The 13861-nt window shown below is 38.3% G+C and overlaps 1 protein-coding gene across 14 annotated transcripts in view; it reads right to left on the minus strand.

Annotated features, from left to right (window-relative positions):
- Window positions 1-13861, minus strand: part of ZNF529 (zinc finger protein 529) — a 32670-nt gene that overhangs the window by 17954 nt on the left and 855 nt on the right. For 3 of the 14 annotated variants that reach the window (XM_088800652.1, XM_088800659.1, XM_088800651.1), the window contains exon 2: window positions 13651-13716. The exons of 10 other annotated variants lie outside the window; for them this stretch is intronic. In XM_088800652.1, the coding sequence (XP_088656778.1) occupies window positions 13651-13663 (13 nt within the window). In that variant the 5' untranslated portion in view covers window positions 13664-13716. Of the gene's footprint in view, window positions 1-1009; window positions 13581-13650; window positions 13717-13861 lie in introns of those variants that run through there. One more of the 14 variants, XM_088800658.1, reaches the window with a different exon arrangement.

Here is a 13861-nt window from a genome sequence, read left to right on the forward strand (position 1 = left end):
TTCTAGCCAGTCACTAAAGCAAACAAGCAAATAACAATAACAAGCCTGTTTGTGTGTTGAGGGGAGGGGAACCAAAGTCCCAGTGTCCAAAAATTATCTAAAATGCTTAATTTCAACAATTAAGAGGCAAAAGAATAGGAAAATATGACCCATGAACCAAGAAAAAAAACCCAAACTAGAAACTGCCTATGAGAGCAAACAGATGTAACAAAGACCTCAAAAGAGCAATTATAAATATGTTCAAATAAACAAAGGAACCCATGCTTAAAGTAAATAAAAGAATGATCACTATGTTGCATCAAATAAATAATATCAATAGAGATAGAAGTTACTTAATATAACCAGATGGAAATTCTCGAGTTGAAAGTATAATAATTGAAATTGAAATTTCACTAGAGTAACTCAATAGTAGATACAAACTGGAAAAGTACTAGAACACTTAAGCACACCAACATATACATAATAGGTGTAACAGAAGAGAGGAAAGAATCACTTTAACACAATCAAATAATGTATAAAAAGTTCCCAGATTTATTGAAAAATATTAACCTATACACCCAGGAAGCACAACAAACACCAAGTAAGATAAATGCACAAAAATCTACAAATAGATACACCATGGTAAAAACGGTGACATCCAAAGGACAGAATCTTGAAAGCAAGAGAAATGATTTGTCACTAACAAGTGAACCCCCATAAGATTAACTGATGACTTCTCATCAAAAATAGTGGAAACCAGAAGACAGTGAGATGATATATACAAAGTACCAAAAAAATTTTCAACCAGGAATCCAGCAAAGCTTTTTTTAAATGAAGATTTAAAAAGACATTCCTAGATAAATAAAAACTGAGAGAATTAATTACTAGCAGACTAACCTTAAAGAAATACTCAAGAGAGTTCATCAGGCTGAAAACAAGTGATCCCAGAAAGTAATACATATGTACCCACACACACACACAAAAAAAGAGCACCATAAAGATAATTATGTAATTTAAAAAGACAGTATACCTGCATATTTCTTCTCCGTTGCTTAACAGATTTAAATATCAACTGCATGATGTGATGTGCATATATTGGATTATTGGGCCTATAACATATAGAAATGTAATGTTTGCCAATTATAACACAAAGAAGGTCTGTAGAAGCAAAGGTGCAGACTAAGGAAATCATTCCAGATGGTAATTCAAATCACATAATCAAATGAAGAGAATCAAAATAATAAAAAGATTAATATAACAAAAGCTATAAATGTATAGCAGTTTTCTTTTGTTTTCATAGCTTTTTAAAAGACATAGGTTTATATATAGTAAAAATTATAACAATAAGTGCTGTGTTTTAAACATGGAAGTAATGTGAATATTTCCATAAAAGGGGGTGAAATGGAATAGGGTTATATGAGCAACATTTCTATATCTTACTAAAATTTAGTATAAGTTAGAAGTTGTTTCTGATAAGATACACATGTTGAGCCCAGGATTAACCACTAAAATATTTGCAATTCATGTATCTGATAAGAGGATAATATCCAAAATATATAATGAAATCATACAATTCCATAGCAAAAAAAAAGAAAAAAGAAATTAATTCTATGTAAAAAATGGGCAGAGGATCTGAAGACAGTTTTCCAAAAAAGACATACATATGGCAAACAGATACTTGAAAAGGTGCTCAATATCAGTAATCATTAGAGAAATGCGAATCAAAATCTTACACCTGATCAAATGGCTATTATCAAAAGGATAAGGGACAACAGTGTTGGCAAGGAGTTGTGGAGAAAAAGGAACCCTTGTGCATTGTTGATGGGAATATAAATTGGTGCAGCCACTATGGAAAACAGTATAGAGGTTCCTTGGAAAATTAAAAATAGAAATACTATCTGACCCAGAAAGTCCACTTCTGGATATTTATCTGAAGGAAATGTATTCACTCTCTTAAAAAGATTTTTGTATCCCTATGTTCATTGCAGCATTATATATAATGTCTAAGGCATGGAAACAATCCAAATGTCCACTGACATTTGGTGAATGGATAAAGACAATGTGGTATACATATGTGCAGCAGAATATTATTCAGTCATAACAAAGAAGGAAATACTGCCATTTGTTACAACATAGATGGACCTTGAAGGCATTATGCTAGGTGAAATAAGTCAGACAGAGAAAGACAAATACTGAATGATCTCCTAATATGCAGAATGTACAAAACAAAACAAAAAGGAATTCATAAATACAGAAACCAATTGCTGGTTGCCAGAGGTGAAGGATGAAGGGTGAGCAAAATGGGTACAGTAGGACAAGGAAAGCACAAATTTCCAGTTATAAGATAAATAAATCCCGGGGATATAATGACTCCAGTTAACAATACTGCAGTGTATACTTGAAAGTTGCTGAGATTGCAAATCTTAAAAGTTCTTATCAGAAGAAAAAAAAATTGTAACTGTGTGGTGATGGATGTTTACTAAATTTATGGTGGTAATCATTTTCATATATATATATATATTAAATCATTATGTTGTACACTTAAAACTCATTTCAGTTATATGTCAATTACATCTCAATAAAAATAAAAGCAATAAAGAACAATGGTAAGGGCAACTAAAAAGGTTAAGTATATAACCCAATATTATTTATATTTTGGGTTTGTTGGTCTTCTTCTTTTGCATTATATCCTTATAAACAAATGAATAAAACAATAATTATAAACCTATGTTAAAAGGCACACAATGTATAAAGATATACTCGAGGACAAAAACAGCATAGAAAAGGCTGGGGAAGCAGTGTAAAGATAGCAGAATAGACAGATCTTGAGCTCACCTCCTCCCAGTTTTAGACACTCCAAAACTATAACATAATATAGAACAACCATCACTGAGAATAACCTGAATTTCTACAACTAAAGATATAAAAAAGCCACACTGAAACAGGTAGAAGGAGCAAAGACGTGGTCTGGTCAGGACTCACACCTCAGTGTGGTGATTCACAAGTGGGAGGGGTACAGCAACCACAGTGGGCCTCTCCAAGGAGCAAGTGGTCTGAGCCCCACATGGGCTCCCCAGTCCAGGAAACCTGATCATCAGCCTGAGGAACCTGCACTGGGAAGAGGAGCCCCCACCACATTTGGCTTTGAGAAACAACAGGGCTTACATCTGAGAGAGATGAAAGGCCATAGGAAAATGAGCCTCTGCATTAAAAGGCCCACACAAAAACTCCCTTGCTCAAAACTCGAGAGCAGAGGCAGAAGTTTGAAAAGTGCTTGGGTCACACGTGAAGGAGTTTCATTGACTAACATTAGGGCAAGTGCTGGGAGGGGCAAGGATCCATGGGAACTTTCTCTGGGGATGGAAGCCCTGGTGGGTCCATTATTTCTTTGTTTCTTTTGTTATGCTCTCCTTCCACCTGCCTGGCCCAGCAGGGAGGATGCCAATTCTGACACTCTCCATTAACCTGGATAATAAGTTTGCCCCTCTCCACCATTCCCCTAGGTCTTGCTCTGTCCAAAATGCTCCCCTGGCCAGAGCTCCTCCCAAGCAGCTCCACACCCTTCACATGCAACGACCAGTTTCAGCTTGCACAAGAGCTCCTCCCAAGCATCTTCAGTCCCGTCATAGATGGCAGCCAGGAGTGGCTCCCATCATAGCACCTTCTAAGTGGCTCCAGATCCAGCACACACAATGACAAGGCTTGGATCACACAGGAGCCCCTCCCAAGCAACTCTAGCCCCCACACAAGTAATGGCAGGTCTCAGCTCGAAGAGGCTACAACCCTGGCACATGTGGCAGGGGAACCCAGCTTGCATCAGAGCCCCTCTCAAGTAGCTCCAAATCTGACACATGTGATGGCCAACCTCAGCTCCCATCGGAGACTCTCCCAAGAGTCTCCAAATCTTGCACACATGCTGGCCAATATCAGCTCACACTGGAACCCCACTCAAGTGCCTCCAATCTAGGCAAAACCAGTGGCTGGCCTGAACCCACACTGGAGCCCTTCCCAAAAGTCTCCAGACTTGGCATACCTAGTGGGTGGACTTGGCTAGCACTGGAGAACCTCCAAAGTAGCACCTGCTCTGTGGGGCCAGCCCCCAAACACCAGACCATCCCACAGAAGTCATAGCCAGTCCTCACAGCCAGTTGGCCTGAGGGTCAACCCTGCCCAACAGCACACCCGTAGCAATCATGGCACAACTAGAACAAAATGGAACACAAAACTCACACAGGGAACAACCCTGGAGCACCTGGCTCTGGTGATCAGTGGGGACTGTGCACAGAGCCCAACATGACACCTTCTACTTATGGCCACACTTTCAAGACCACACTTAGAAAAAGAACTAAATGAAACAGAAATAAGCCTCTACCAGATAAAGAGTTCAAAGCAATGGTTATGAAGATGCTCAATGAACTCTAGAGAAGAATTACTGAACTCAGTGAGAACTTAAACAGAAAAATATATTTAAAAAGAACCAAATAGTACTAAAGAGTATAATAACAAATGAAAAATACACTAGAGGGAATTAACAGTAGGTTAGAAAGGGTGGGAGAATAAATCAGCAATCTGGAAGACAAGATAGTGAAAAATCACCCAATCTGTATAGCAAAACGGAAAAAAAAGAATTATTAAAAAAATGAGACTAGTTTACTGGACCTCTGGAACAACATAAAATGTAATAACATTCACATCACAGGGGTCCCAGAAGGAGAAGAGTGAAAGAAACAGAAAATCTATTTAAAGAAATAATGGCTGAAAACTTCCTAATCTGGTAATGGAAACCAACATCCAAGTCCAGGAAGCACAGGGAGTCCCAAACAAGATAAACCCAGAGATCCACACCCAGACTCATCATAATTATAACACCAAAAGTTAAAGAGAGACTCATAAAAGCAGCATGAGAAAACCAGCTAGTTACACAAAAGGAAATCAGTGATAAGACTATCACTGATTTTTCAGCAGAAACTTTTCAGGCCAGAAGGGAATTGCATGATACATTCAAAGTAATGAAAGTATAAAAACTATAACCAAGAATAATCCACCTGGCAAGGTTATCATTCAGAATTGAAGGAGAGATAGTTTACCAGACCAGCAAATCTAAAGGAGTTCATCACCACTAAACTGGCACTACAAGAAATGCTAAAGGGATTTCTTTGAGGGGAAAAGAAAAGGAGAAAGCCAAATATACAATATAGGAAAGAAAAAAATCTCATTGGTGAAGGCAAACAATTAGTAAAAGCAGGGGATCAACCAATTATAAAGCTAGTATAAAGGTTACAGACAAAAGCAGTAAATCATGTACATCTAGAATTAAAAGAGACAAACACAAAATGTAAATTATGACATCAAAAACAAAATGTAGGGGGGTGAACAAAAAATGTGCTTTTGGAATGTGCTAATATTGAGCAATCATCAACTTAAAACAGACTACTATAAACATAGGTTTTTATATATGATCATGGTAACCACAAACCCCAAACTTCTGATACACAAAAAGTGAAGACAAAGGAATCCAAACCTAACACTAAAGAAAGCAATGCACGGGAGAAAAGAGATAGAGAGGAAAGGAACAGAGAATAATTACAAAACAACCAGAAAACAATAAAATGGTAATAAGTACATCCTATCAATAATTACTTTAAATGTAAATGTACTAAATGCTTTAATCAAAAGACATAAGCAGCTGAATGCATTAAGAAACAAGACCTATACATATGCTGTCAACAAGAGACTCATTTCAGATCTAAAGACACACACAGACTAAAAGTGAGTGAATGGAAAAAGATATTTCGTGGAAATGGAAACAGAAAAAAAGCTGGGATACCAATACTTATGTTAGACAAAATACACTTTAAAACAAAGAGACAAAGATGGCATTACATAATGATTAAGGGATCAATCCAACACAAGAAATTATACCACTTGTAAATATCTATGCACCCATTGCAGAAGCACAATATATAAAGCAAATATTAACACATAAAGGGATTGGTTGACAGTCATACAATAGTGGTAGGGGGCATTAACAACCCACTTACATAAATGGATAGATCATTCAGACAGAAAATGAAGAAGGAAACAGTGGTCTTCAATGAAAAATTAAACGAGGTGAACTTATATTTACAGAATATTCCATAGAAAAACAAAATACGCATTCTTTTGAAGAGTAAATGAGAAATTCTTCAGCATAGGTCACCTTCTAAGCCACAAAATAAGCCTCGATAAATATAAGAAAAATTGAAATCGTATTGAACATCTTTTCTGACCAAAACGAAGTAAAAGTAGAAATCAATTATAAGAAAAAAACTGGAATAAACACAAACACGTGGAGGCTAAACAACATGCTACTGAATAATGGGTTATTGAAGAAATCAAAGTGGAAATGAAAATATATCTTAAAACAAATGAAAATGTAAACACAATGTTCCAAAATCAACGGGACACAGCAAAAGCAATTCTGAGAGGGAAGTTCATAGAATTAGAGGCTTGCTTCCCAAAACAAGAAAAATCTAAACAATCTAACCTTACACCTAAAGGAACTGGGAAAAAATAAAACCCAAAGGTAGTAGAAGATAGGAAATAATAACAGATCAGAACAGAAACAAATGAAATAGAGACTATGAAAAAAAATCAATGAAACTAAAAGCTGTTTCTTTGAAAAACTAAACAAAATTGATAAACCCTTAGCCAGATTCATCAAGAAAAAATGAAAGGACACAAATAAATAAAATCAGAAATCAAAGAGTAGTTACAACTGATTTCACAGATACAGTTTCATAAACTATATGCCAACAATATACAAAAAATGGATAATTTCCTAGAAACATAGTCTTCCAAGATGAATCATAAAGAAACACAATATCTGAACAGACCAATTATTAGTAACAAAATTGAAGCAGTAATCAAAAAACAACCAACGAATAGAAGTTCAGGACCATAGAGTTTTACAGGTGACTTCCACCAAACATTCAGAGAAGAATTAGTATGTGTCCCTTTAAAGCTATTCCAAAAAAATTGAAGAGGAAGGAACATTTCCAAACTCATTCTACAAGGCCAGCACTATCTTAATAATAAAACCAGACAGATACGACAAAGAATATTACATACCACTATTCCTGATGAGCACAGATGAAAAATTCTCAGTAAAGTATTAACAAATTGAATTCAACAATATATTACAAGCTGTCAGGCTTCCGGTCAAGATGGTAGAGTAGGTAAATGCTGTGCTCGCCTCCTCCCATGACAACATGAAAATTACAACTAAATTACAGAACAATCACCCTCTGAAGACCAGCAGAATAGAACTCCTTAAGAATACAAAGAAGCCATGTAGAGACTGGTTGGAGGGACAGAGAGGCAAAACAGTCTGGTCCCACACCCATGTATGGAAGTTAAGAATTGGGAGGGATATCTTGACTACAGAGATTCCTCCTGAGAAGCAAGAGGTCCCAGCCACCCACCAGACTCCCCAGCCAGGATCACCAGTGCCAGAAAGAGAAGTCCCCACAACTTCTGGCCTTGTAAATCAGCCAGGATTCCACCCAGATGAAACAGATGGCTGCTGGAAACCCAGGCATCCACTTAAAGGGCCGGTGCACAGAATCAATAGCTCACAAACACTCACCTGAAGCTCCAGCGATAGATCACAAGGTCAAAAGGCACCAGAGACATACTGTGTGTCTTAGGGATGAGGGCTAGAAAAAGAGCTGGCTAGAAACATAGTTCATATGTTAAGTCCTCACACCACACTGCCTATAGGGGCACCAAATCTGAATCTGCATTAACTTGATGATTATCGCCTCACGCCACACCCCACTCTCATGACATCCTGACACCTTGCCCCTAAACACATATACTGCCTCAGGATCTCTCAGCAGCTGTGCCATATAAGCAGCCAACCTCGGCAGCCCATCTCCCACCATGCTGAATACTTTTCTAGTAATTCTAAAAGGTATGCAGGCCCCAAGGAAGAGGCGACTGCTATTGGCATGCCCTGTGCCTCTTGCTGAGTGGCCCCAGGCCCAGTACTGGTGACAGCCAGCTCCCATGTGGCCACTCCCACATGCCTCTGGGCACATCACAGACAGCTACCAATCTCTATTTACTTTGTAGTTCCTACCAGGTGAACCGGAGATGAGCACAGGGAGTAGCTGACCTTGGCCTGTATTGCAGCCCCTCCCAAGAGGCCCCAAACCAACACACATGGTGGCCAGTTTCAGACCACAAGAGAGCACTACCCAATAAGCTCCACAAAAAAACACACACACAAAAGGTGGTATTGGCAGGCAACAGAGCCCCACTGAGGCAAGTCCAGCTCCACGGGGTCAGCCCTTGCACAGCAGCTCATATACTGTGGTTGCAGCCCATGCTCACAGTCAGTCAGGATGAGGGTCAACCTCATGCACTGACATGATAACAGTAATCAAGGCTCAACTACAACAGGAAGGCTCACACAACCCACACGAGGGACACTCCCGGAGGACTTGGCACAGGAGAACAGGGAGACTGAGCCACTGGTACCCACAGGGCACCTACTATATAAGGACACCTTCCATACTGTAAGATGTAGCAGATCAACCTAACACATAAAAACAAACAAAGAAAGTCAGCTAGAATAAGGAGAAAAAGAAACATGCCCCAGATGAAAGAACAAAACAAAACTCCAGAAAAAGAACTAAGCAAAATGGAGACAAGCAATCCAGCAGATGAAGAGTTCAAAAGACTGGTTATAAGAATGCTCAAGGAACTTAGGGAAAGAATAAATGAACTAAGTGAGAACATCAACAAAATGATAGAAAACATAAAAAAGGACATAAAAACCATAAAAAGAACCAGTCAGATGAAGAATACAATAACTAAAATGAAGAATACACTAGAAAGAATCAATAGCAGATTAGATGAAGTAGAGGATCGAATGGGCGATTTGGAAGACAAAGTAACAGAAAACACACAATCAAAACAGCAAAAAAAAAAAAGGTTTTTTTTTTAGTTGAGGATAGTTTAAGGGACCTTTAGGACAACACCAAGCATAACAACATTCACATCATAGGGGTACCAGAAAAAGGAGAGATAGAACAAAGGATTTGAGAACCTATTTGAAGAAATAATGACTGAAAACTTCCCTAACCCGGAGAAAAAAATAGACATACACCTCAAGAAAGTGCAGAGAGTACTAATCAAGAGAAACCCAAAGAGGCCCACAGCAGGACACATCATAATTAAAATGCAAAAAGTTAAAGACAAAGAAAGACTCCTACAAGCAACAAGACAAAAGCAGTTAGTTACCAACAAAGGAGTTACCAGAAGACTGTCAGCTGATTTCTCAACAGAAGTATTTTAGTCCAGAAGGAATTAGCATGAAATACGAGTATTCAAAGAGATGCAAAGCAAGAACTACAATCAAGGTTACTCTACTCAGCAGAGCTATCATTTAGAGTCGAAGGACAGATAAAGAGCTTTCCGGACAAGACAAAGCTAAAGGAGTTCATCACCACCAAACTAGTATTGCAAGAAATGTTAAAGAACTTTTTTAAGAAGAAGAAGAAAAAGATATTCACAAATATGAATAATAAAATGGCAGTAACTACATATCTATCAATGGTTTAAATGCTCCAATCAAAAGATAGGGTGGCTGAATGGATAACAAGACCCTTACATATGCTGCCTATAAGAGCCTCACTACAGATCAAAAGACACAAACAGACTGAAAGTAAAGGGATGGAAAAAGACATTTCATGAAAATGGAAATGAAAAAAATATCTGGGGTAGCAATACTTATACCAAACAAACAGACTTTAAAACAAAGGCCACCTGCCTTACTGTGAATGATGTCATCAGGTTGAGGATCAGAAGTCAGGTGGGTGGGGGTATCTGTTTTATTGTGAGAAACCAACAGGGGCTGTTCAAGCAGCCTGAACTGTGAAATTGGTGCTGCCAGTTATAACACAAGGTCCCCAGTTAGACTTGAATTTCAGAGCAACGACAAATAACCGTTCAGTATAAGCACATCTCCCTGTTAAGTGTTGTCAGCTTCAAACCCAAGATTGGCTGGGTTCCTTGCAACTTTCAGGGCTGTAAAGAAAACCAACAATTTGCAAAACATTCTTGCTCCAAGTTGGTCAGTAGTGTTCTCATGGCTATGTATGGTGTCAGATGGTTACTTGATTTATATGGGTGATCACTTCGTAAGTTATATAAATGTTTAATCACTGTGTTATATACCTGAAACTAATATACTATTGTATGTCAACTGTAATTGAAAAATTAAAAAATATTTCAAAATGCAGAAAATTAAAAATAAAAGAATAAATTCAAAATGGATTAAAGACTTAAATGTAAGACCAGAAACCATTAAGACTCGTAGAAGAAAACATTGGTAGTAGATTCTTTATCAACGCTTTTAGTAATATTTTCTTGGATACGTCTCCTTGGGCAAGGGAAACAAAAGCAGCAATAAACAAATGGGACTACATCAAACTAAAAAGGTTTTGCACAATAGGGAAACCATCAGCAAAATGAAGACAACCTAGTGAATGGGAGAAGATATTCTCCAATGATACATCCAATAAGGGGTTAATATCCAAAGAATACAAGTATAAACAACTCAAACAACGTAACACCAAAAAACAAAAAAAGCAAACAAAACACAATCTGATTAAAAAATTGGCAGAGGACTTCAACAGACATTTCTCCAAAGAACACACTGATGACCAATAGACATACAAAAAGTTCCTCAGCATCACTAACCATCAGAGATATACAAATTACATCCACAATGAGATATCACCTCACACTTTTCAAAATATCATGAATAAATCAACAAATAATAGTTGGGGAGGATGTGTAGAAAAGGAATTCTTATGCTGTCTTGGTGGTGCAAATCGACTGCAAATTGGTACAGCCTCTATGGAAAATGGTATGGAGCTTCCTCAAAAAATTATAAATAGAGCTACCTTAGGACATAGCAATCCCAATTTTGGGTATTTCCCTTTAGAAATCCAAAATGCTAATTCAAAAAGATATATGCACCCCAAGTTCACTGTAGCATTATTTACAATAGCTAAGATATGGAAGCATCCTAAATGTTCATTGATAGACAAATGGATAAATAACATGTGATACATATACACAATGGAATATTCCTTGGCCATAAAAAGTGAAATTGTATCATTCACAATATGGATGGACCTAGAGTGTATTATGCTAAGTGAAATGAGTCAGACTGAGAAAGACAAATACCATATGATTTCATTTATATGTGGAATCTAAAAAAACAAAATGAACAAACTAAACTCATAGACAAACTGATGGTTGCCTGATGGGTGGAAGATTGGGTGGCTGGGTGAAAAAGGTGAAGAGATTAAGAAGTACAAATTTGCAGTTACAAAATATTCATGGAGGGGCCAGCCCGGTGGCTCAGGTGGTTGGAACGCCGAGGTCTCCCCTTCCATTCCCACATAGGCCAGTGAGCTGAGTCCTCTACAGCTAAGATTGTGAACAACGGCTCTTCCCGGAGCTGGGCTGCCATGGGCTGCTGTGCTGCCATGGGCTACCGTGTGCTGCCAGGAGTGGTCGGTGGCCAGCGTGAGCAGCCAGCTGCTGTGAGCTGCTGTGAGCGGCTGACCGACTGCCGCAGCCAGGGGGAGCACAAGGCTCATAATACCAGCATGGGCCAGGGAGCCGTGTCCTACACAACTCGACTGAGAAACAACGGCTTGAACCCGAGTGGGGAGGGAGGCAGAAGAAAGGGAAAAATATACATATATGTTCATGGGGATGTCAAGTATAGCATAGGGAATATAGTCTATAATATTGCAATAACAATAATATATGTTTGGTGTCAGTTGGGTACTAGACTTATTCGGGTGATTACTTTATAAGTTATATAAATGTCTAATCACCATGTTGTACACCTGAAACTAATATTGAATGTCAACTGTAATTTAAATTTTTTTAAAATATTTTAAAAAGCTGATGCTGCCAGGGCCAGCCAGTTAGTTCAGTTGGTTAGAGCGCAATGCTCATAACACCAAGGTTGCCAGTTCGATCCCCACATGGGCCAGTGTGAGCTGTGCCCTCCACAACTAGATTGAAACAACTACTTGACTTGGAGCTGGTGAGTCCTGGAAAAACACACTTCAAAAAAACAAACTGATGCTGCCAACTCTTACACAAGATCTAGCTGGTACAACATAAATCTCCTAATGTATTCTTTGGGAAATAAAGTCCTGACTTTCTTGACCGAGATCTCTCTGCACATACCCCCAATAATCCTCTTATGTACTACTAAAAGCCTCCAGCATAAGACTGCTACTTACTGAAATCAATCAATCTCATGCCTTTCCATTTTCCCATTCATATCTCTAAAGAATATCTAAATTATCTAATGTGAATTCTACCTAAGCATTGGTCTCTTCCCAACAAATTACCAAGTAAAGGAGATCTATTTCTGCATCATGAGAATGCTTACACCAAAAGAGCACAAGAGGAGGTATGGCCAAGTGATTATATGAAAATTAACTGTAGGAAAGGCATTTCATGAGGCACTGGGAAAGAACGGGATTCATCCTCATGGATCATTAATTGAAAAGAGAAGGCCGAGGGACCAGGTAAATAGATAAGTCACTATTTGGCAGGGCATTTCAGATGAAGTTTTTCTATATCCTGAAAAACAAAATGTGTTTCACGAAAAACAGAAAGTTCAAAATGACCTCCAGCTCGGCTTTGATGAGAAACTGCAATGCTTTTCTGGCTTTTCTTTTGGAATACAGCAAAACTTGGAAGAAAAAGGGAATTTTGGCATACCAGGCCTTTCTTAGGGCTCAGACAGACTAAAAATAAGAACGCATTTTTCATCACTAGTGTAAACAATAATGAAACAGAGCCAATGTAAAATGGAGATACAGCTGCCATGCCAGAACTGCCTTGCACATCTTATGCCTAAAAGCTTGGACTATTAAAACAGGACAAAATAACCTCTGGACTGGGCATAAGGCAACACTGTCTTAAACAACTGTCTGTAAAGATAACAAGAAAGCAGTTATTATGAATATTGGACTAATGACTACTGGACTGAAAATTAAAAATATTGTTCAGAAGTAGCATCATTATGTTGTTATCTGCATCAATAGGAATGTTTACCTTCAATTGATATAATTGTTTCCCTTCCCTTTCTCATAAATCCGATTGTCTTTGTTTCCTAATCGGAACATTATTTGGGCTTCTGCCTGAATTACTGATTCCTGAACAGCCATTCTTATTGATTTCAAATAAATGCTTGTTGCCTGTCACTTTGACAGGCCTTTTATTTTTAGGTTAGCAGTAGCAAGTCCCCATCATCCATATTAAACATACCAAAATGGAAGTATGAGTAAGACTGGAATACTGTTGAGCCTTCCCTGTATCATAAAGTCAGGTTCACTGAAACCTGGGACTAGAATCTGTTTTTGTGTTCACAACAGTTCCTTGTCAACAGAGCTATGAAAATGCTCTGTAATATGAAGCTTGCCTCCACAGAGCTTCCACGAGGAATATTTGGAGGAAGGAATTCTGCTGTTGGTGCATCTTTCCTGTCTTGGGGGGAAATTTCAGCTCCAAAATTGCCATAATAAATACAGGGCTGTGCTTTTTTAGTTGGAATGGTCATTCTAGGTCTCACATTCAACTTACCTTTCACAGCCATTTCTGTGCAGCTAATATTTCTGTGCAGTGTGCGAGAAGGTGAAATGTCAGAGGCTGCGAAAGAAAACCCAGTGCAATAAATTCCAAGAAACCATGGAACTCATAATTGGTTCCAGAATAGGCTACACTTAATACACTACATGCCTACTTGCATGCCTACTGTGTATTAAGCACTAGGCTGGACAATAGATACAGGGTG

Source organism: Rhinolophus sinicus, chromosome 8 (assembly GCF_057876585.1).
Source record: "Rhinolophus sinicus isolate RSI-liver-muscle chromosome 8, RSI-T2T, whole genome shotgun sequence".
NCBI classification, from domain to species: domain Eukaryota; kingdom Metazoa; phylum Chordata; class Mammalia; order Chiroptera; family Rhinolophidae; genus Rhinolophus; species Rhinolophus sinicus.